The sequence below is a fragment of the Condylura cristata genome, unplaced genomic scaffold, assembly GCF_000260355.1.
Source record: "Condylura cristata isolate star-nosed mole 26May11 unplaced genomic scaffold, ConCri1.0 scaffold00014, whole genome shotgun sequence".
NCBI classification, from domain to species: Eukaryota; Metazoa; Chordata; class Mammalia; order Eulipotyphla; family Talpidae; genus Condylura; species Condylura cristata.
The window spans coordinates 44,145,146-44,167,266 of record NW_004567115.1 but is presented as its reverse complement, the minus strand read 5'-3'; the positions used below and the strand labels follow the sequence as shown (position 1 = coordinate 44,167,266).

At 47.0% G+C, this 22,121-nt stretch overlaps 1 protein-coding gene across 1 annotated transcript in view; it reads right to left on the bottom strand.

The window, feature by feature from the left end:
* GALNT7 (polypeptide N-acetylgalactosaminyltransferase 7) overlaps positions 1–22,121 on the bottom strand; it is a 49,058-nt gene that overhangs the window by 20,057 nt on the left and 6,880 nt on the right. The window contains exon 4 of the mRNA XM_012724793.1: positions 4,204–4,370. Coding sequence (XP_012580247.1) covers positions 4,204–4,370 — 167 coding nt within the window. The remainder of the gene's footprint in view (positions 1–4,203; positions 4,371–22,121) is intronic.

The following is a 22,121-nucleotide window of genomic DNA, read 5'->3' as shown; positions in this document are numbered from 1 at the left end:
TATGTAAACCAATTGAACTATTATTTTTCTCAAGAAACAGGTAGGCAGCAGGTGTGTTGGGCAGACATTAATTTTGCACAGACAGATGAAACTGGTTAGACAGAGAATTGTCAAACATCTTTCTGAACAGTAAATAAATGGTAAGGCCAATGGCCACGAAGACTTAAAATCCACGTGCTAGTGTCATATCGAAAGCTTTCAGGCACAATATTCTGTTGGCTTTTGTAGAAACAATGACCTGGGGTTTCTGAAGATACACTAACTAGGGCAGCTCTTGTTTGTGGCTTCATAGGATTTTGTTGGATCTACCAGGGCATAGGCTGACATTTGCTTCTGTGCTGTCTTTCTTCTCTAATCAGTGTGAAAGGCTACAGTCCTGGTGGGATGAAATATTTCCCACTGAGCTGAAACTGACAATCGAAAGATCCCACCTCTCTGCGTGGAAGCATCACCGAGTGTAATATAGGCATGTATGTGAGGGTTTATGTATTGATAAATGTCGAACTACTCATATACTTACATATAAATGAGGCCTATTATGAATATGCCAGATATTCATAAATGTACCATGAAATACAGGCAATATACGTTTGCATTCGCTGGAGGAAACCTTATGCTATAAAAACAAGACACTTGTCAGTGTCTCCCTCTTGGCCCCACAGCGGTGAGAGGCTTGTCACACGATGAACCTGTGAAGCTGGCTTATTACATTTACAGCTAGATCCTGGATCCTAAAGATGTTTCTGGGGGGGGGGCAGGGTGGGGGGGAGACACAAAAATTACTTACTTATAAAGACAAAGAGCTGTTTAGTCGTGAGCTAGGGGTTAAATAGGCAAGTCTGAGCGAGGGGTTAAATAGGCAAGTTGACAGTGCACTAGATACTTTACTCATTTTTAGGGGGTTTATAATTAGCAAAACACCCACACATGGGCATTCAAATTTGAGAGGAAAATTTTTTTCAATTTTGGCATCAATTGAGATTTATGAATAAAATTGTCATGATGAACTATAATCCTCTCCCCCTTGAAATTTCTATGTAATTTTTCCTTCAATTTAATTTTTAAAAAGCTCTCATTTTGCTGTTTTTTTTTTTTAGCTTGCTACAGCCCTCAGCTTAAAAAAAAAAAAAAGCCCCTTTTGAATTGCACTAGGTGTTTTCGAGGGGATATGCAACCCACCTAAACCTAAAGTCATTATGGCACAGGGGTGGGCTAGACTAATGCTCAAAATATTCACACCCTCTCCCTGGAGGAGACTCGGTCTCCCAACCCAGTGAACCTGCTGAGGTCAACGAGATGGGGCAGATTCCAGGTGGGGAACTTGTAGGCCGAGGTTCAGGGCCCATGTGCGCCTGATGTCTCCTTTCCCTTGGCGAACAGGCAAAAAGTCCAAGATGAGGCTGTTGTGCAAGGCTGAGTCCCTCTGTGACAGTGGGGGACAGAGGGCAGCGGTCCACAGAGCGCAGCACAGAGCTCGAGGTGTGAGGGAGAGGACAGACCTCAGTTGCTCACGTCTGAGCATGTCCGGTGGCATTTCACCGGTCCCTGCTTAGCCTGTGCTGGCTGATTTTACTCAGATCTTAAGGTTGTGTTGAAATCAGGAAATTTAAGTAAAGTCCTTCTGTACTTCTGTTTAAGGGGAGCCCCAATAAACACTCTGCATGCTGTACCCGAAGAAGGTTCAGTGGGTAGTTTTTTGAAATGTGTTGCAAGGAACTGAATTATCAGAGATTTGAAACAAGCATTGATAAAAAATATGAAAGAAAACTGGTCAAGAAACTGAAGTTCAAAACTGTGTTCTCTTTTTCTTTGGCTATGCAGTCATTTCAGGGAAACCCACAGCGTGTCCTCACTCTTAGGAGATGCTAAACTTGTACTTATATTGGTAGCACAGTGCTCCTTAAATGCGACAGAATGATAGCCACGGGGTTTCTCAAAGTCATCTTTGTAGATTTAGATTTGTTTTTAATATTTAAAAAATTCTTTACTTAGGGCCCTCCCTGGTGGCACAGCGGGTTGGAGCGCTGCACTGGGAAGCTGAGCCAAGCCGTGGCCGCTTCAGTGTGAGTTCGATCCCCACCCCGGAGGTGACCATGATCCTGTCTCTCCCGCTGCTCCCCTCAGCAGTGGACTTCGTCGATCTGCCTGTTCTGCTCCCCGCTCTGTCTCTGGTGAATCCTTGCACTGCCCCTGCACCTCTGGATGTAGCCCATTTCTGTATAAATAAGTAAATATTTAAAAAAATACCTTATTTTTACATAGAAGAACTGGGGTACAGGTCAGAGGTATGGGACAGTGAGAGGACTTACTAGAGACAGAGTGGGGAGAACAACAGGTGGATCCACTGAAGTCCACTGCTGAGGGGAGCAGCGGGCGGGTCAGGAGAGGTCTGCCGTGCCATGTGATCACCTCCAGGGCAGGCGGAATCGAACTCATGAGGCAGTGGCTTAAGCTTCTTAGTGCTGTGCTTTAACCCGCTGCACTACCAGGGAAGGCCGGAATAGTGGTTTTAATGAAAACACAGCTTCACAGAAAATTCAAACAAGAGAAGGGAGCTCAACTAAAGGTGTTCGGTAGGATTAAAAACCTTTAAATTATACATTCTCTAGTGCAATTAAAAGGCAATTAAAATGCATTTTTAAGATCCAGTTAGTGCAATTAAAAATTCGTTGTGGAAAAAAAAAAAAAAATTAGCTGCACAAGGGGAAGGGACCAGAAGGCATTTCCATTTCTCCTACAGGCTGATGTCTGTACAGGAGATCAAGATTCTGGGTTTGTCCTTGGAAGAACACAGAGGTTTGTCCAGACTTCAAGAATTTCAAGTTGTGCTTGGGAGAAGCTATTATAGAGCCATTGTGAGTGGTGTTTTCATGTCCCGTCTTCTCTACAACCTCACAGTCAGGGTTTTCATTACATGTTCATAAAAATTCTCTGCTAAAATTACTTGCTAAAAAGCACATATCTTCTTGTTACTGAGTAGTCAGTTTTCAGAGGTTTCAATTCAGTTTTGGGACTATCAGAGAAAAATAAATACTCTCTGGATCTGGCTTTCGGCAGCACGATTACATTTTTAATTTAATATGCTGACTTGGGGCCTGAGCACTGCACTATCTACCTTTTGATATTCATGTCATTAAGAAGAAATTTTCAGCTCACAATAATGGATTTTTACAAATATTCACTTAAAAACCCACTTAACTGGGAAGTCGGCGCTCAATCTCCCTCTTGTCAAGTTGTGTCAAGACTAACCAACATCTCCCTAAGTGCTGTGATAGCTGGTTCCTTAAAAAGACTAAAACTAAAGCAATTTCCTGTTATTCAATATCCCATGTCAAAATACAGCATAAGCAAGCTTTAGTAAATACTTCCTATTATAAATAAAAATAGTTCATGATTTCTGGTCAAATCAACATTTGTATCATTATTTAAATACAAAAGATCGAGACCCTCCCCGTTGTCCCAACGGGTTAAAGGACAGCACTATGAAGCTCTCCGCAGCCACTGCAGCATGAGTTTGATTCCTGGCCACTGGGGTGACCCACAGCGCACAGCAGACCTCTCCTGTCCTGCCTGCTGCTCCCCTCAGCAGTGTGTTGCAGTCGATCTAACTTTTCTGTTCCTTACCCTGTTTCTTGTGAACCCACTCACCTCCTCTCCTGCGCCTCTAGCCTGTACCCCAGTTCTTGTATGCATAAATAAATACATCTTTAAAAAATACAAAAGCTAGGCTATTAAATATATACTAATTTCAGTGTGACAACTGATGGAGCTTCAACTGGCATTACAATATACCTGTGATTGCATGCTTTCAGTCTTTCAGGAAATTAACGCTATGACTAAACTTTTTCCCCAAAATCCATTGCCCAAAGAATTGATATAGAATACGACAGACATCTGATAAAGAAATTAGCAGATGCATGAGCCTTTAGATTTTGACCCAGCTATTAATTTCCACTTCTGACTGTCAGCAAGGTAACTTAAGAACTCTGAACCTCATGTGTAAAACAGAGATGACAATATCCACTGCAAGAGTACTGTTAGGACTAAACAAAATAATTCCTATACACTGCATGGCATTTGTTGGTCCTGGATGCTATCAATAGATGCGAGCTATTAACTTTTAAAGACCTCTGATATCCCACTTTTGCAATTACTCAGAATTAACCTGCATTACAGACAAAACATCAATTCCACAGCCATTACCTTTATTACTGAAATCATCAATTAACACAATTTCTGCTAAATACTTCCTTGGCGTCCTTTTAATTACACTGTGGACTGTCCTCATGAGGGTGGACCACCCTTCATTGTGGAAGACGATGACGACGCTGGATGTGAGCAGGTTTTCATCGTAATGCCAATACTTGCACCTGCAAAGGGAGAATTTCGCCATATTTACTTAAAGGTAATCGATGCTTGGTTCTAAGTCTACTACAACTGTTTTCTGACTGGATTAAATATTATTGATGTCGCTGAGGTAGTGAGTGAAATACAACCTTTTGTATTTGCACTGAAACAGCAGACAGAAGAGATGTGCTAGGGGATGAAGTTACCGGGAGACAAAGCTACTTCCTCAACAGTCGGCATGCGTGTGATAAAGAGAACTGTAGTGGGAATTCACGCTTCTCAGCTGGGGCTGCTTAAGGTATTATTTACAGTCATCAGGTGGTTGTTTTTCCCTCACGATTTTCATCTCAGTTTATGTTCCTTTTTAGAGCTTGACCTTCTGTTTAAGGGAGTGAATTGACATGCTGTGAACAAAGCACAATGGACCTGTCTGAAAGCTATCCTACTACGGCTAAAATATTCCGGAAAGCGCGATTAAAGACGTGTCTGTAGCCTGTAGGCTGTAGCAGGCCTTCCAAAGTTAGCTGTTGGAGGAATAAACCAAGTTTTAATATTGTTCCATGTTATTAGGCTATCTAAAGTTAGATCTTTAGCTATTCGACCCAAAACTATTAGGAACAATCACAGCAAGAATAAAGTTGCCAGAAGCCTTTTTCTAATGGGAAACTCAAAACAGGTTCTGAGACAGACTCAAGGAGCCAAGGAAGGTTATGTGAGTTCCTCTCTCTCTCTCGCTGTCTGTCTCTCTCTCTCTCTCCCTCTCTCTCTCTCTCTCTCTCTCTCTCTCTCTCACACACACACACACACACACACACACACACACACACCATTTTTTGCTTGGTTACAGGAGTGAACAGATATGAAGAAGGGAGATTCATGAGAAGGATCTGAGACTTGTGATCTCTGGCAGGAGTTAATTTCTGAAACACTAGGAACCTATTACCTTCTGCTTGCTAAGTTCAGGGACAGCAATTTTTATCCAAAGTTTTGCATGAACTAGTAAGCCAGCTTGTTTGAAAAACTACATTTTAAAACCATAAGTGCAATGATGTTTATTTTCCTTTGAAGGGTTCCAAAGCATCTATATTCTTAGAGGTCGTTTTTATGGAAGTGCAGGCTGAGTCTATAATCTTCTTCATCTTCCTTCTGCAGCTGCTGCTCGGATGAGCACTGATTTCCTCCTAGGCACACGCTGTGCACGAGGCATAGAGTTACGCAGCAAGCGGCAGTGGTGGGGGACTGTGCTCTGATGAAGCCACCTATCCGCAGTGGAGTAGGACACTGAGCAAAAGCCTGTACTTTCCCCGAAGTGTCAGTGGGGAAACTGGGGTGCAAGCGACAGGTGACCTGCAGTCTGGGACATGTGGTCAGGGAGCTCCCTGGAATCACAGATGAGGGAGTCCAGAGATACTGGGAAAAAAAAAAAAATACTGAGACCAAGCAGGAGGGATGTGGAGAATAACAGCACCAGAATGAATTGTGTGCAGATGATTCAGATACTGGAGAACTTCACAAATGAATAGGTCAAAGAGTTCTTTTTGGAAGATATAAATAAAATATGAAAAAGTGATATAAGCTAAAGAGAAAAGTTACAAAGAAGAGATGTGCAATGTGATAGCAAACAGCTGTATACACGTATTGTGTGCCAGGCACTATCCTGTGTGTCTTACTTTATTATTTGATGGCCCAATATCTCCCCCCCCCAAGGGTAATGCTGTTTATTAAGGTCCCCATTTTACAGGTGAGGGGACTCAGGCTCAGGGTAAAGGACTTGCATACAGTCATAGTGCTAAGTCATGAAGGAAACAAAGCTTGGCTACCTTGGGGGTTCTAAGAAATCTTGTTAAACATAAACAAACAAAAAAATACCAGCTACCCCTCTTTACCCTATGAATGTATAAGAGTTGACCTAAGATCAAAGAATTGATATTGAACATCAAGTCAATACAAGACATCCAGCTGTTGTGATGTGAAGGGGTCTCTTCTTGCCCCTTGGTTTGACATAAAGTCTTGTGTTGTATTTAGAGTTTATCAGTTAGTAATATCAGATTCCGCAGATTATGAAATCTTAACATTTTTAAGGCTATTACGCCATACAGAGTATCAGTAATCTACAGTAATGTGAGTGCATGTGCTTGTGTGTGTGTGTGTGTGTGTGTGTGTGACTCACCTCGCCCCTTTTAAAGGTGGTAACTTCCTTCTAGGTCATTCACTGAATGTCAATAAACAGTTGTTTTGGATCTTTCCCCTTTAATTCTGCTAGCAGTTTAAATCTAATAGGGAAGATACTTTAGGCTTGGCAAACAAATTGTCAATTTGGGAAACATCACTTTTAAAAAACTACCCACTTTTATTTTTGAGTAAATCGAGAATTTCTCCTCTCTCTATCTAAAATCTCTTTAGTGCAATTCTCAAGATAAGAGGTGGGAAAATGCTTGTGATTTGCATGAATAGTCCTGACAACCAATGGCTGAATAAATTAGCAACATAGGAAATTTTGCATTCAGAGAAAACAACCTGCATTTCCAATGAAAGAATTATCACTGTTATAACCAATCACTCAAGCTCAGCAGACTGGGGGGAGTGGATTACACCAAAGCATTCAGCTTCTAACACACTTTGATTGGAATTTTATAAAGTAAGTTCCTGGAGAACAAGCGATGGTAGTTTTATTCCTTATTGTCCATTACACAGAAAAATGAAAAAAAAAAAATCTAAGCAACAAAGAAATTTATAAATTAAACTGTGTGCTTACAATGCACTGGACATGTCTGTCAGTGCAATTCCCCAGAAAGATTTTACACTTCAGATGTGGACTAGCTAACTTGAGGGAGTGATACGACAACTCCCTGCCGGGATACAATTCCTTTTTGAGTATAATTTTAAATGTTTACCAGCTCGCAAATCCCTAGGGCATCCTTCCTTCCCTGCCAGGACCCTTCAGTCCAGTGTTCCCGACTCTGTACTTCTGCAGCGGAACCCACAGAAATCGCATGTTTCGTGTTTACATTTATCACATTTATGTTGACTTCGGTGCATGTTCTGAGGGTTCTGCTCTCTGGTGATTCTGTCAGTTGGGGTGTATCACTGTCCCTCTCAGTTTTCTGTTGGAAATTGGATTAGTATGATTTCTGTCTCCACTGTTTATAGAGGACTGTAAGGAGATCAGCTGCAGGGTTCCAGCTGTTAGTCACGCGAAGTTGCTGTCACCACACTCATCAATTTCATCTCACACACCATCATTCACCTAACATTTCTTTATCTTGTCCATAGGGACCTGAAGACTTTACTCAAACATTATGTTAAATCAAGATGCATTAGGTACCACAGGGTCTCTTGACCCACTCGTGAAAGCTCATGCGTTTTACAGGACACCCTTACTAGTTTGGTCTGCTTTCTCCTCCTAGGCTCATTACGGTTCTAGTGACCGGTATGTTTCACGTATGCATAAGCGATCTCTGCGAGGAGTTGAAAGCGCATCAGTGTCAAGTTTCCTGAGCCAAACTTCCTCCCTTTGGGAAAAACAAGGCGCTATTTCCACACCAGGTTCCAAATCCTAAAATCTCTCCTCTTTCCCCTAATGCCTCAGGATTACTGACAGCACCGCATCTCAAAATCATGGGGTTAGCTCAACGCCTAGTGCTAGCAGAGGGCTTAGCGGCGTGGGCAAATGGGAGGCTCTGAGGTGCTTTCTCACTCTGTGCTTGTCAGAGTTGGATTGAATTCCCTGTAACGTGTCAGCTATACACGTTCCATGTGGGGCATCCTGCAGACAGCTGAGCAAACTGAAGTACCACACACGCCTGCTTTTTCTCTCACATTGACCTTACATGGCATGCCCTAATCATCTGTCTGCTGTTTGTTTTTTTCTTTATTTTACTTCAAACACATCTGAAAAATAATCTGCGGGGTTATCTCTGGCAGACAGCACGGTGACACACGTCCGAGTGTCTGCTCTTTCTCTGAGCACCGCTGTCACAATGCCGCTGCTGGGTACCCATCACTGAGTCTCCAGAGTGGGCGGCTAATGGGGCGGGGGGGCGTTGGGGGGCTTCCTTGCCTGGCGGGATGGACAAGCCGGGAACCTGCCTCGCTGGGTCTGTTGGGGGCCTTGGCTCGGACTTGGGTGGCTTGGACTTTGAGATTCTATCAGGGCCTTGAACTTCCATGAGGCAAGGGCTTGATGGCTGTTTTCTCGGGGAAGTAGAGAAAAGAAGTGATGAGGGCCTATGACTTGCATGGAGAAAGAGCATGACTTCGGTTCTCCGCTTGCCCTTCAGGGGTACGTCCTGACCTTGGCTGCTCCGGGGTGTGCCTTGAGCTGTGGGTGCTCCTGGCTCTCTTTCACCAGGGGCCTGTCCTGCTACCCTTCCCAACACCTTTTCTTTTTTTAAGCTTATACTGGTTGAGTAGGTTTAAACATCATCAATTGTCCATGCTGCTCTTGGCATTTGTGTAGACTTTTGTTCACTAGGTCTGTGTCTTCACAGATTTAAACTCAAGAGGCTTTTATTACTTTTAATATATCAATCTGCCTCTTAACATGTGAGACTTGGCGATCTTCCTCTGTGGTTACTGCTAGAGCTGAGGTGACCTCCGCAGATGGTATTACCTGGTGGGTCCTAAAAATCATCTTTATGAATGTGCCCAACTGACTCAGCTGAAGAGAATTCCATATGCTAACCCAAAGAAGAGGCTGTCCGATAAAATATTCATTCAGAGTGAGGGAGAAAAAAAATCCAAGTTTTCACATGGCCTAGTCATTACTAGGAAAACTGCCTGGGAATTATAGCTATGACCGAAGATTGCCTGGCCAGCATGGGGTCCGGCACGTCCTGGGTTAGGAAGGTCCAGAGCTTGCTCCTCCAACAGGTTTGCTGACAGACTATAATCAGCCCGCTGCTCCAGGCCCTCCCCCAGGGGGCCACCGTGATCAAGTCTATTTTCTTTTGGCTCCTCTGTTCTCACTTCCTTGTGGACTGTTTCCTTTCCTGCACTCTGTCAGTCTTTCCTCTGACAAGGGGCACGAAATGGAGGCTGGCGCTTGGCTAGTCAAACATTTTCTCAGAACTCGACCTCGGGCTCTGGTCACGCTGTAGTTCTTTTCTTGAGTATGAGAAACTCTGCAGTGAGTTGACCCCTTTTCCCCAGTGTTCGTATCAATCCTTATCAATCCGTCCACCCTGGGAGGTCATAGTTCAGTCTGTCATAAGCGAGCTCATTCTTCCTTGGCCACTTGCAAGAGGAAAATGCCAGCAAAGATGATCACTGGAAGGCTGCTGAGCCAGGGCAGCCGCCAAGTGGTGTGTGAATCCTCAGGAAATACTGGTTAATTTGCTCTCAAAAATCCTTATAGGAACACCCCTTTTCTCAGTACTGGGCTGAATACCACCCATTTTTTTTTTAAATGAATGAATGAAACCTCCATGAAAAGGAGAGTAAGTCTTTAACTTCTGCATGGAACATTCAAACCAATGAACGCAGAATTAAGACTAGAATTAAGGGTTGCGCCTGCAGACATCTTTCCAGTATTCAGTTTTCAGGGTAAGACTGGGTGACTGAGCACACATTGCTGTTTGCTGTCTGTTTCTGCGCAGGGTAAGGGCTGGAAGGCGGGAAACCCGAAGGGGCGGAGGGACGGGACGAGGGGGCGTCGGTGCACGGTGCCCCCGGTCTCTGCGAGTCCGTTAGCGCGAGGCTGCCGGACAAGCACCCTCAGGTTCCACCAGACGGCTGATCTAAACTTCTCCTGGGGCAGACTCCGCGTCTCGGGGAGAGCGCTGTCCACCTTCCCTCAGCAGAGCTGCGGACCAGGGCTGGAAACTCGACGTTGTGGGCTCAACGCGGCTGATGCCCAGGGCAGGACGCCATGGGGCCAGTGAGCCCACTGTGCTCGGCCCAGACCCCCGAGGCCTCCCTGCACCCAGGGCTCCCGGAAAAGCTGGGCTCCATGGTGTCCAAACCACTAGCACCTCCAGACCTCAACTGGGCTCCTCAGTAGCCCGGTAAGTCAGGAAGGGGGATCCATGTCACTGCACAGAGGAGACAAGGAGACTGTTCTGTTTTGACACTTACTCAAAGTCACAGGGAGAGAGGCGAGTTTTTAAAATGAATTCTTTGACTTTAAGAATTGCCATGCTGGCTGGCCCTCTCTGGTGGCCCAACGGGTTAGGGCACAGCACTGCAAGCTGGCCGCAGCTGCTTCAGTGCGAGTTCGATCCCCGCCCCTGAGGTGACCCACATGGCGCGGCAGACCTCTCCTCACCTGCCCACTGCTCCCCTCAGCAGTGTGCTTCGTCAGTCGGCCTGTTCTGCTCCCCGCTCTGTCTCTGGTGAAGCCTCTCAACCGCCCCTGCACCCCTGGGCTGTACCCCAGTTCTGTATGCATAAATTAATAAACCTTAAAAAATAAAGAACTGACATGTTCCCTAAACCACAGATTTTACTAAGAATTACTCATAAATCCACACTTAAAAAAACTGAAAATGAGTTCCTTATTGTCACTCATCATCCAGGGAGCTCTGGCTGCTCCCGGGCAGCCCGCCCCCACCCCCCTTGCATATCGGCCGACCCAAGGATGGAGACATCCGGTAGTCAGGACGCGCTGAGAATGCCAAGCCACGCCACTATGTGGGGCTGAGACAAGCACCACTAACGGGAGTGGGGGGGGGGCGCGGGGCGGAGGCCACGGTCAGCACCAGCCACAGAAGTTTGCGACTGAGTCACTGTGACCCAGTGACTCATTTATGCCTGCCACAGTGTGCAAAGCCCTGCAGGGAGCCCACAGGTACACACACAGTGCGTGACGCAGCCACACGCATGAAACACAAGAGAGCATGACCGGGAAAGGGAAGACTCCAGAGTGAGGTGCTACCCAAGCAAACACAAACCAAGAGTAAGGTTTTTAGTGCATTCAGGGCCTCATGGACTCCTGGGTCCCAATTCTGGGGCACCGTTCACAATGATTATTCCCCCCTTGAGGTGGGCGACAGAGCAGACTGGGATGCCCACCCACGCTATGCTTACAACCACGATTTGGCTCGAATTTTCTAGCAGGGAAACCTGGTCCGGTCTGTGTTTAGCAGATCAGTTGCTGAGGTGCAGTACAATGTTCCTGGGGTGAAGACCAGATGGGGGTTTGTCTTGGAGGCCGCCTCATGGCAAATGCAGTCAGCATTTCACTGGGCTGCTTTTCATGGAGGCTGTTAAGGGAGATCCATGTCATGAAACCACACTACCAGTCAGTAGAAACAGCCGTGCAGAGACTACGCTGGGAATTTAAGTTCAGCACAGAGCTGAAATCACACTTCGCAAACATTCTTCAGAATGTTTATTGAGTCATCTCCCATTCCGTGGCTCGTCCCTCAGTGAGCGGGTGTGTGCCTCCTAAATGGACTCTAATCACATGAAGGGGATCCTGTTGACTTATGGGGGACCTGTATCTCCAAAAGTAAATTTCAACCTTACTAATAACGATGGAAGAAGAGGGATGAGTGTACAAAGCAGTGTCATGATGACTTCAGGCTGGAGTTGGTACAAAACTTCCCAATTGTTAGATACTGAAGGCGTTATCAATATAGGCTGCGTAACGTTTGCTTCCGGAAGTCTCTAACACTGATGGAGACTAATGCCCCTACGGCAAGGTGAGATGCACTGGATCACGTTTTTGAAGACGCCGCTGTAAAAACTCCCTGTACAGATGTGGAAAGAGTACATAGTGGATAAGCATTAGCATTTACTGATTCACAGAACAGGCAACTTCTGAGGCTAATAAGAATATATTATCTATGCTTAGTGAATTATCTAGTTAGTCTTTAGGAAGCCAGTTTGTTCAATGAACAGGTAATGTAATTGATAGATGTGAGATGTTTAATAAATATTGTGGAGAAAATCTGTGAATATTATTTTAAGAAACCACTAGGGAGGCCTACTTCTTTGCCTGTGTTAATTGGATTATCTTTATTCCTCTCTTACAGCTTTGCTCATTGTAATTTTCCTAAAAAAATCAAATCCTATTGAGGCTGATAAGTCACTAAAAAGGAGTTGAAGTTTTTGCAAGGCTTATTGACTCCAAGATGGATGGAATGATAAGTTAGGAACTGTTCTGCACTCCTCAGCAGTGTACTTTGCCAACCTTCCTGTTCTGCTCCCCACTCTATCTCTGGTAAATCTTCTCACCATCCCTGTACCTCTGCCTGTACCCCAGTTCTGTATGTATAAATAAATAAATCTTTAAAAAAAAAAAAAGAAGACACGTGCCAGGAAATCTCAAACTGCAATTGAGGACATTTTAGTTCACTAAACTCTGGCAGGGGTCCTGGGGCTGAACATGTTACAGGTGAGATGCAGGGACTGGCCTCTGGAAGGTGCTCCCAGCTTGTTAAGTCTCCTCAGGGTCCTGGGTTTTTAACAGGTCTGTAGATACACCACAGGAGGGAGATTATTAGTCAGAAAAAGGGGGAAAGGGCCCTGCGGCTGGAGTGACAGAGGTTACCTGGTCCCACGTGCTACCCGCCCACAGAGGAGCTGAGCCGGCCCCAAGCAAAGGCCGCTTGTCCCGAGGTGAATCACCTGCTCCCCACCCTGCAGGCAGGGCCAGCCTGGTGCCTGGGTGGCCAGGTGGGTGCTGAGGGCGGGGTCAAGCCCCGGGCACAGACCCCACACAAGCCGGCCCGTCCAGGAAGCAGGAGCCAGGCCTCGTTGGCGAGATCAGCTGATGGCCAGCTGCCCGCGGGCCAGAGCTGGGCAGCTCTTACGCCTGCAGAAACAGCATGAAGACACAGGGGAGGAAGCTGCAACAGTAACAATGAATTTTCAAGTGGAAGGAATGGTGGAGGAAATCCAGTCTAGTGGTTTCCAGACCTGACTGCGGAGCCCTGGGATTTGGGACGGTGCAAAGCATAAAGGTCACGGTGCCCGGAGTCATGTGAAGGTGAAGAACCTGACAACTCTCGATTCTCTACCACCGAGGACTGGGACTAGGGGCTGGGGTGCGGTGGGGGGAGCCCGAGGAACACACGCCGGATGAGGACGGGGCGGCGCCAAAGTCAACGCTAAAAGGTGGGTTCGCCTACTCATCATACCTGTTGATGGGCAGTGGGGCTTCATTCAGGGGCCTTTGAGGGCTCTGTCTTAGGACTCTGTCTTAGGATAACGTCATGCTTTATGTCATAACCACGGAGGCCTTAGCCACATGATTACACGATTCCACGTATATCTGCTTCAACATTTACAGTCACTACAAGAGAAAGACTAGTGAATTTCTGACTGCTCGGATATTATGGAGCAGATATTTGTCTTCTGAAAATGGAGGTGTGGACGGGATGGAAACAATCAAATTATGCCTCAAAGTCGGCACATTTCCCTCATTAAAAATTTCACCCTAAGGCTAACTTTTAATTTCAGAACTTAGCTGTTTCACCTAGATAGACGCTGATAACATACCCTGTCTTGGTAGGTGGCTGTAGGGACGTTCTTGCGTGGACAGCACTGCAGAAGTCCCGCCCCAAAGGGTTGGTCATTTAAGAGGTTAACTTAGGCGATCGGAACAACGTCACCACAGGGTTTCACCATGTAAAAGCCACTGGCCTCATTTCATCACGCACTGATATGATGTCTTGATGTCTTCCAGACTTTAAGAAATAAATACAACTTTTGGGCACTCTGCTAGGAATTTCTGAAATTTCAAAAGTGATCAATGCAAAATGTTGATTTTATAACAACATACCCAACTAGTAAACTGTTCAACACTGACTTTGCGTGGCTGAGTCCCGGTTTGTTCTCTGAGTTCTTTTCTGAATTATTTTAATTATGATGATGAGAGTACAGCAAACTCAGAGTTGGAGGCTAGTTAGTTGCATGATACATTTAAAAGCACTTGTTTTCCAGGAACACTGAAGCTGGCCATGTTTTGCTATGACTCTCTTTGCCAGTCCTAAGCATCCATTTAGAAATGGTTTCTCACACTATCAGGTAATTTTGATGGGAGGTACATCGAACGGGAAAATACATGTTTTATTAAGGGTGCTGGGATTTCGCTTTAGCAACATCAACTTGTTCACAGTAGTCAGAGTCTAGGGAACCCAGTGCTGCATGCATGTGTACTGGATGATATTCTCTCTCTAGCAAACCTAAGACTGCCTTATTCATAAGGACTACGAGCGAGATGCACTGTTGCTAAGGGAGAAGCCGTATGAGGCACTTCTGCAGGATGGTGAGAATCTGAGGGGAGGCTGTGAAGAGATTTTTTAATCAGGCAGCATGCTGAGAAATGCTAACACTTTAAATTATAAATCCGAACAATCAGTATTAAAAGTTTCTGTGCCCTAATCACTTGGTTTTGGTCTTACAGTGAGGAACAGATTTTGGCTTACTTTGTAGTTTGGAGAGAACATCTACTTCTAGACTCACACCTGCGAGGGACCCTAAAGGGGTCGCCCACTGCGGTCATTCTGAAATTTTCAAGTTTTTCCCAGAACCTATTTTTTCTCGTTGCCTTAATTTTTTAAAATAAATAATACAGAAGTTTATTTTTACATCATTTTGTGCCTTTTTCTGTCTCAGTTATGATCTCCGTGGATTCACCAAATCACCCGTGTGCCTTGCCTTAATTTTTAGAAATTTTATTTATTCATTTTTATTGGGGTCACTGATTCACTGCATTGTTTGTGCTTTAGAAATGTGGGCTCTGCCCCGCTAGGTGCTATACCCACCCTGCACCCACCACCTCTGTCCCCTGCGCCCGCCCCCACTCTGTTCTCTGCCTCCCCCTCCCCCAGTGGTAGCCTTAGCCCTGCAGTCAGATTTCTAGGGTTTGTTTGTTACCAGTTTGGCTTTCCCGGACCCTATTCCACATGGAAGTGACGCCACTGGACACATTCTCTGCTGCCTTCATTTCCAGCTCCATGTTGCTGCAAATGGCGAGAGCTTATCTTTTTCGATAGCTTAGTATTCTATTTTGTATATATACACCGCATCTGCCTGGTCCATTCATCTGTTTTTGGCAGAACATGAAAACACTAATGCAAAAGGAAAGCACACGCCTCTGTTCATGCACTTGGCCACGGCCCAACCGTCGCAACTACCATCTTCCTTTCAATCATAACTTACATGGATTCCCAAGGCAACTGCTCGAAGCTTTGTTTTGCTGGAGCACAACCCGGCCTGTGTGGCCGGTCCCTTCCCAGTCTCAATGGCCCCTGCAGGGTCCTGCCCCACCGTCCATCCGGCATGAGCTCCCCCTCAGACCAGCTTCCCCAGGGGAATGGCTGGGGTTGTCCCCAGGAAATCAACCTAGTGGCCGACATCTGATTTAAAAAAAGAAACAGTAACAAGAGGAAAACATAGAGTAAGCATCGTTTTGTGAAATAATTAGAAATGCATGCTTATTTACGGGCCCTATGAATATGCATATTTGGGTGTAAAATGTTCTCTTCCATCACTGCAGGCCCGTGGGCTGTGATCAGACGTGGAGGCTGCTGCCTGAGAGGGTCCAACAGTCCTATCTGTCCCTGTCGTTAAAGTCTCTGGAGGGGAGTCAAGAGCCTCTTAATGAGAACTTTCATTTCTATTCATATTTGGGGAAATATTATGAAATACGCACCACTTATGGCATCTCTCCACAGATCCTCCTCCCCCAAAGTTATGGTGATGAGACTGTGTCTGTTGTTGGAAAGCACCTACTACTGACTCAGTGACTAATACTTCTTGAGATATTTTTCATTGTTCTCCACTGCCAAACTCCTACTGAACGCCTATTGTAAAATAGCTTTGGCAATATGTTTGGATTCTAAGAGGAAATATCTTCTCATAATTGTACATCACAGAAATTATGTGATGTGTAATTTCCTTGAAGAACAATTTTTCTTGCAAATAATTGTCCTTCCCTATAATTAGAATCTTTGTGTTTTCTGAGGCTTAGCTAATTAATAGGCGTGAGGCATTTATAAGGAATAGGGGTTCTCTGTGTTTTGGCGCAGTGAGAACAGGAATTGGCAAGTGAGATGGAGATATTAATGAATGACAAAGTAAAGTAAGTGGAGTGACAGTTAAACTGTCCCGGAAGTAGTCAGCAAAGCCTTCCGGCTCCCCTTCCTTTTCTACCTGTGTGATCTCATAGGTTCTGGAGTGGCCACTTCATGGGAACCATTCTCTTTTAAAAGATGCTGTAAATTATAACCAAATGATTACCATCACTGACACTTTGAATACTTGGTGGTAACTGCCTGGCTTCTGCAATGAATGTCAAAGAGAGAGAGGGAGGGGGAAGAGAAAGAGGGAGAGAGTTGAGAGAGAGAGGATACATCCACGCATCCATAAATGATTGCTGCTTCCACCCATGATATTCAGATATTCTAGCTATTCTACTATGCTATAGCCCGGCTTTCTTCACAAAAACCTTCCATGTCTAATTAACATCATCTCATGTAGGACCCCACCTTCCAGTTTATTTGGTTCATTTAGCCAGCCGGTGCGGTGCTCCTTCTCCAAAAGCAATAGAACCCATTTCCAGAGTTTCCACAGCCCTGCCCAAGGGTGTCACCCTCCCCACCCCCAGCCCTGAGTCTTACTGGGGCCTGGGGCAGGCTGGGGACAGGTCTGCATACAGCTTGGCTGCCACCAGCAGGGGCAGGGAGAGTGCTGGAGATCCTGGAATCTAGCAGGTAGATTCCAGAGGTGTTGCTAAACACCCTACAGTGCCCTGCAAAGAATGTCAGTAGTGCCAACTGAGAAGCCCTTCAGGCAGGGCAAGTTCTGCAATAATGAGGTAAAAGCCTTTGCCTTTTACAACGTCCTTGTTTTCTCTTGAGAAAGCCAAGATGCTGCTGGGCTCTCCTCAAGGAGAGCTGTCAAGGCGGCGTGGTGCAGGCGGGCAGTGTGGGTCAGCCCCTCCGGTCACACGCTCCTCTGCGCCCGGGCTCACGGTCTAAAAGCACAGTGCAACACCCCGTTCGGGCTGCGCGATGGAGGCTGAGCCCTGTGCAAGTGACCGCTCACTACCGGGACACGAGGGGCTCAGCCTCGTTTAAGTGGATCCCGGGAAATAAACGGGGGCGAGTAAGCGCCCCGGAGGGCTGGGACCTGCCTGCCAGTGCTGGGCAGCGCTGAGGGCCGGTCAGTCCTCGGCGCCCCCAGCCCGCCCTCCCCGCCCCCCACCCCAGCCAGGGCCCTGGAGGGAGAGCCTGGCGTGGCGGTGAGCGTCCACACGTGTATGGGAAAGTAAGGAGATAAATAAAAGTTATTTTATCCTGGCAAACCTTCCACTTCGCAGTGACCGAAGGTATGGGGTCAACCACCCCCCCAATACTCAACCAGGCTGTTTCACTGTCCGCTCAGTTAAGCGAGCCTTCAGGAGACTGCCCTGAGCTGCTTTCCCAGCAAACCACGTTCGTACAGACGTCCACAGAGCCTTGGGCAAAGAGTTGAGGTCTGTTTCTCATTCCAAGGAGGAAGCGGGTTACAATCCTCCCGCGTGGAAGCCCGCGCCTCGGGCCTGCGCGGAGCCGTCTGCCCTCTAGGGGGAGCTCCAGCCTCAGGAAAGACGCGCCCGCAGCCGGGCCTCCCTGCGCTTGCAGGGCAGACTTCACCACGGTCCTTTCCAGTGACTGTTGGGCTTCTCCAGGGCCTTCAGACTGTGCACTGCAGATTCTCAAATCCTTCTTCAGAGCCTTTACCTCGGTTCTGATTTGCTCACTGGAACCTGCTGCTCTGGATACTTTCTTTTTGATGAAAAAGTCAGAGCTCATTCTAAAACAGATTACTAGGTTATTAAACATGGGATTTTCCGCCTACACATTAACTGCATGTTGAAGAGAGGACTGTCCCCCAGGATGCCCTGAGAGGAGAGCAAAACTGTGGGCCATTTCCCAGTGAGACACTAAAAGATATCACTGCATTTGAACTATATTTATTATTATTTTAAAAAATTATTTATTTATTTATGCATACAAGAGCTGAGGTGTAGGCCATTGGTGGGGCGTGGGGTTTGAGAGGATTCACCAGAGACAGAGTGAGGGCAGAACAGATACACTGACTGAAATACACTGCTGAGGGGAGCAGTGTGGGCTAGACAGGGGGTGTCTGCCGTGCCATGTGGGTCAGCTCCCTGCCCAGGATCGAACTCATGCTGCAGTGGCTGTGTATAGCTTCATAGTGCTGAGACTTAACCCTCTGCGCCAACAGGGAGGTCTCGAACTGTTTTCCTGTAATTTTAGCTCATGGAACTAGCTTGGTCTTTTACTTTTTAACATGTTCTCCTTCTACATAAGGAGAATGATGAGGGAGTAATTCTATTTGTCATACACTAGTGTACTTCTGACACATCTGAGCAACTTGGGAAACGCCCCAGTGGGAAGATCCTGGCTGACCAGAGAACCGGAGGGAGAACAATGTCCAGGCTCCGGGGCAGGACGTGAGCCTCTCCCTGTTTCAGGGCGGGGAGCCAGGACCAGAGGCTCCCGGCGGCTCAGAACAACAGGTGCCTTCTACCTCCAGTTTCTGGAGTTTCATTCTCAACTGCTGTGGAAATTGAGGTGATAAGTTACCACCTGATCTCTATAATGATGCCAGTTGGGCTAAACCCATCTCCTGCTGTAGCCAGGCTCTTCAACAAAAAAGAGTCTGATGCTGTAATTGAGAAAATTTCAGAAGTGCTGTGAGCGCATGTGCGTGCGCCAGAAATGTGCATGTCTGGAAGAGAAAGAAGAAAAGAAGCATCCGAACACCATTTTAAAAGTTGATCAGGAAAACCTCTGAGCTCGCAAAAAGTAACTCTGAAGAGTAAAAATTTTCAGGCCTCTTTGAAAGTAATAGCTTTTGGACATAAAAGAAGCAATAGGTCCATCACGGGTCATCGGAAACCAATTTCAAATGTGCTTTCTGCAGATCAGATGTAAGGTTGCCAAATTAGAGTGTGAGAAATGAATCCGATTTTGGGCAATCTGGAGAGAAAAGGAGCGTGTCAGTAACCGGGCGGGCTGGACCGGGTCAGGGCGCCCCACATCCTCTGAGGGCGTCACGCTGGCCGTTCACCTTTTAGGAGCAGCACCTTAGAGTGTGATGTAAGCTCTGAAACCTATGAGTCCCCCTATGTAGAAAATGAAATTGGAAAAGAAATCTATAGCAATTTACCAAAACCGGCATTTTGAAAATAGTGACTATTTATAAATGTAGGATATATGCTATATCCTAAGTGAAAGTACCAAAGAGCGTCTTTAGCATGACTAGAGGAAGAAACGGCCGCGAGCACAGGTCACCTTAAATAAAATGATAGTATAAGACCAGTACCTGGAATCAGGTGAGCAGAGCATTCCCCTGGTATATAAGACATTAGGGTAAATGCAAAATAACTTAAAAAAACTCTCAATCCCCCACAGACAAGCTGGAGACAGTTACTAATAATTAATCATTAACATTTGTATAGCTCTTAGAAATTTCAAAGCACTTGAATATCTATTATTTCACTTTGAAAACGCAATGAAGATAGCTTTCTATAAAAGAGAATGGTAGGCAGCAGGAAAGGTTAAATATTAAAGCACATGAATATGCCCAACAAGTCAAAATATTTAATTGTCTGAAACAAAATAGCTTGGGTTCCCTCTCTCTGATTGTCAGGCTCCTTGAGCAGAAAAAGGGCGAGAACAATTTCCATGTATTTGCATCAGCAGTTTGTTCGCAGTTAAGGAGACGAAACCCCAAACTTCATTAGGAGAAGATCTAACATATCCACAAAGAGAACTGTCCATCTCTGTCCACAATCAGGCTCTCTGGGCCCCTGATTCTGCGTGAATTCACCTAAGTGGAGCCCAGCTCGGTCGGGGTTGCTTCTGCCCCACCCCAGTCTGATCTTGGCGCTCTTCACTTGTTAACAGCCTCAAGGCCCTGGATTATAACTTTTCTGTTTGCTCCCACTGAGTCTCCCTTTTCCGTCCCCTGACCTTCACTGAGTTCCGACTCTAATGCTCCTAACTAACCGTCTGCGAGGCCCCGAGCCTCTAATGCCCTCTAGACACCTCGGCTGCTCAGATACTCCCGGAGCCCTCTGCCCACCTCAGGGGTTGCCTGCCGGATCTGCACAGACGCCGTGAACGGGCCCGACCAGCTCTGTTCTTGGCACAGGTTTTGATACCTGTAACTCCTTGAAGGAACCGCAAACTCCTGCGCCCCCACCCCGCCCGCAAAACACACACACACACACACAGAGTGTCCTTCCCGTGGGAGCTTCCTGTGACTTGCTGGGGCTCCTCATGCCTCTGAAACCCCGCATCCCTCCCTCCCATTTGTCAGGTGGCCCTTACCACTGACTTCCCCTTCTCCCCAGGGGTAGACGGGCAGTGCCTTGAGGGCCAGATGTAGCGCCCCAGCCCTGTGCCCCTACAGGCCAGCACAGGGCCTCGCTTACTGGAGACACAGGATTGCTATCCGTGAAGAAAGCACACGTTTCCTATGGAAAATAAGTGTAACGGTAAATGAAGTCATTCTTGGCTCTAGTTGTTAAAAAAGGAGGCCTCCCCTCACCCCAAACACTTTCCCTCCTCCTTTCAACAAGTCATCAGTGGCCAGAGAATTACCGGTCAGGGGATGCGGCCCAGACTAACATTCCCCACGGGAGTCAGGTGCAGACGGGCAGCCCTGCCCGTCCCAGGGTGGCGAGCATGCACAGTGCAGACCTCAAGCAGCCCCAGGTCACCAGCTGACCAGCGGCGCACCCCGAGTCTGCCTGAAGCCTGGTTTCTCAGCGAGGTGGGGGGCTCGTTTATGTCTCTCAGGGACTGGGCGAGCCCGTGTGGGATGTGGGGTGGGCGCGGCCCCATGAGGAATGAGGCGCACGAGCCTGTGTGTGCACGTGTGTGTGTGTGCGTGTGTGTGTGTGACTAGCATGTGTGGCATGTTTTCAATGTGTTGCCAGTAAGGCCAGGAAAATGCAACAAGCAGGACAGGCGTGCTTGTCTCCTCTGTTGCTGGTCTTCTCATTTTAGAGGAAATTCTTAAGGTGTCCGCGTTCTAATTAAGGGGTAACTGTACAACTATTTATTATCTACCCTGCATTTTCAGTGTTCAAAGAGGAATGAGAGACGTCTGTCTCATCTCTAAAACTTGTGAGAAAGAATCAAGTTTTTGAAAGTATCTGAATTCGGCGAGAAAACAAGTTCCTGGGGAGTTATTGATGGAACCATCGAAAAGTTTTCTTACTGGCCTGGAATTTCAAGGAGCGACTAGGGATCGCCTCAGGTCCTTTCTGGATGGAGCGGGCACCGATGCCCAGGCGGGCACCAACCTGACTCCTAGGTACCTCCGGTTGTGCAAGAGGGAAGAAGCCATAGAGGTGAGGAGGAAGAGGAGAGGACAAGGGGGGGGGTTGGGGGAGGAGTTGGGGAGGGGGGAGGACAGCGCAGGAGAGCAAGGAGGCCCTAGGCGCCGGGAGGCCAAGACGGCAAGGGTGGGCGTGCCTCGAACTACCAGGAAGAGAGGAAGGCGCTGCCACCATGGAAGCGACAGCAGCTGATGCACACAGGCGAGAGGGGGGACGGAGACACCAGGAAGGAGGCTGCTGGGACTCGGCTGGGGCACATCCGGCGTGGACAGAGGCCGCACACGGACTAACTGAGACAACGTGCAGGGAGTCCTGGCGTGCGGCAGAAACCAATAAGCCTCATGTTCCCCCTTCCCTGCACTCTCCCTCCTGACATCGACGAGAAGGCCGTGGCAGGCTCTCAGAGGACCTGAGGAGATACGGGAGCGAGGCTGTGGGCCCTGTGTTACGTAACGGGGACACA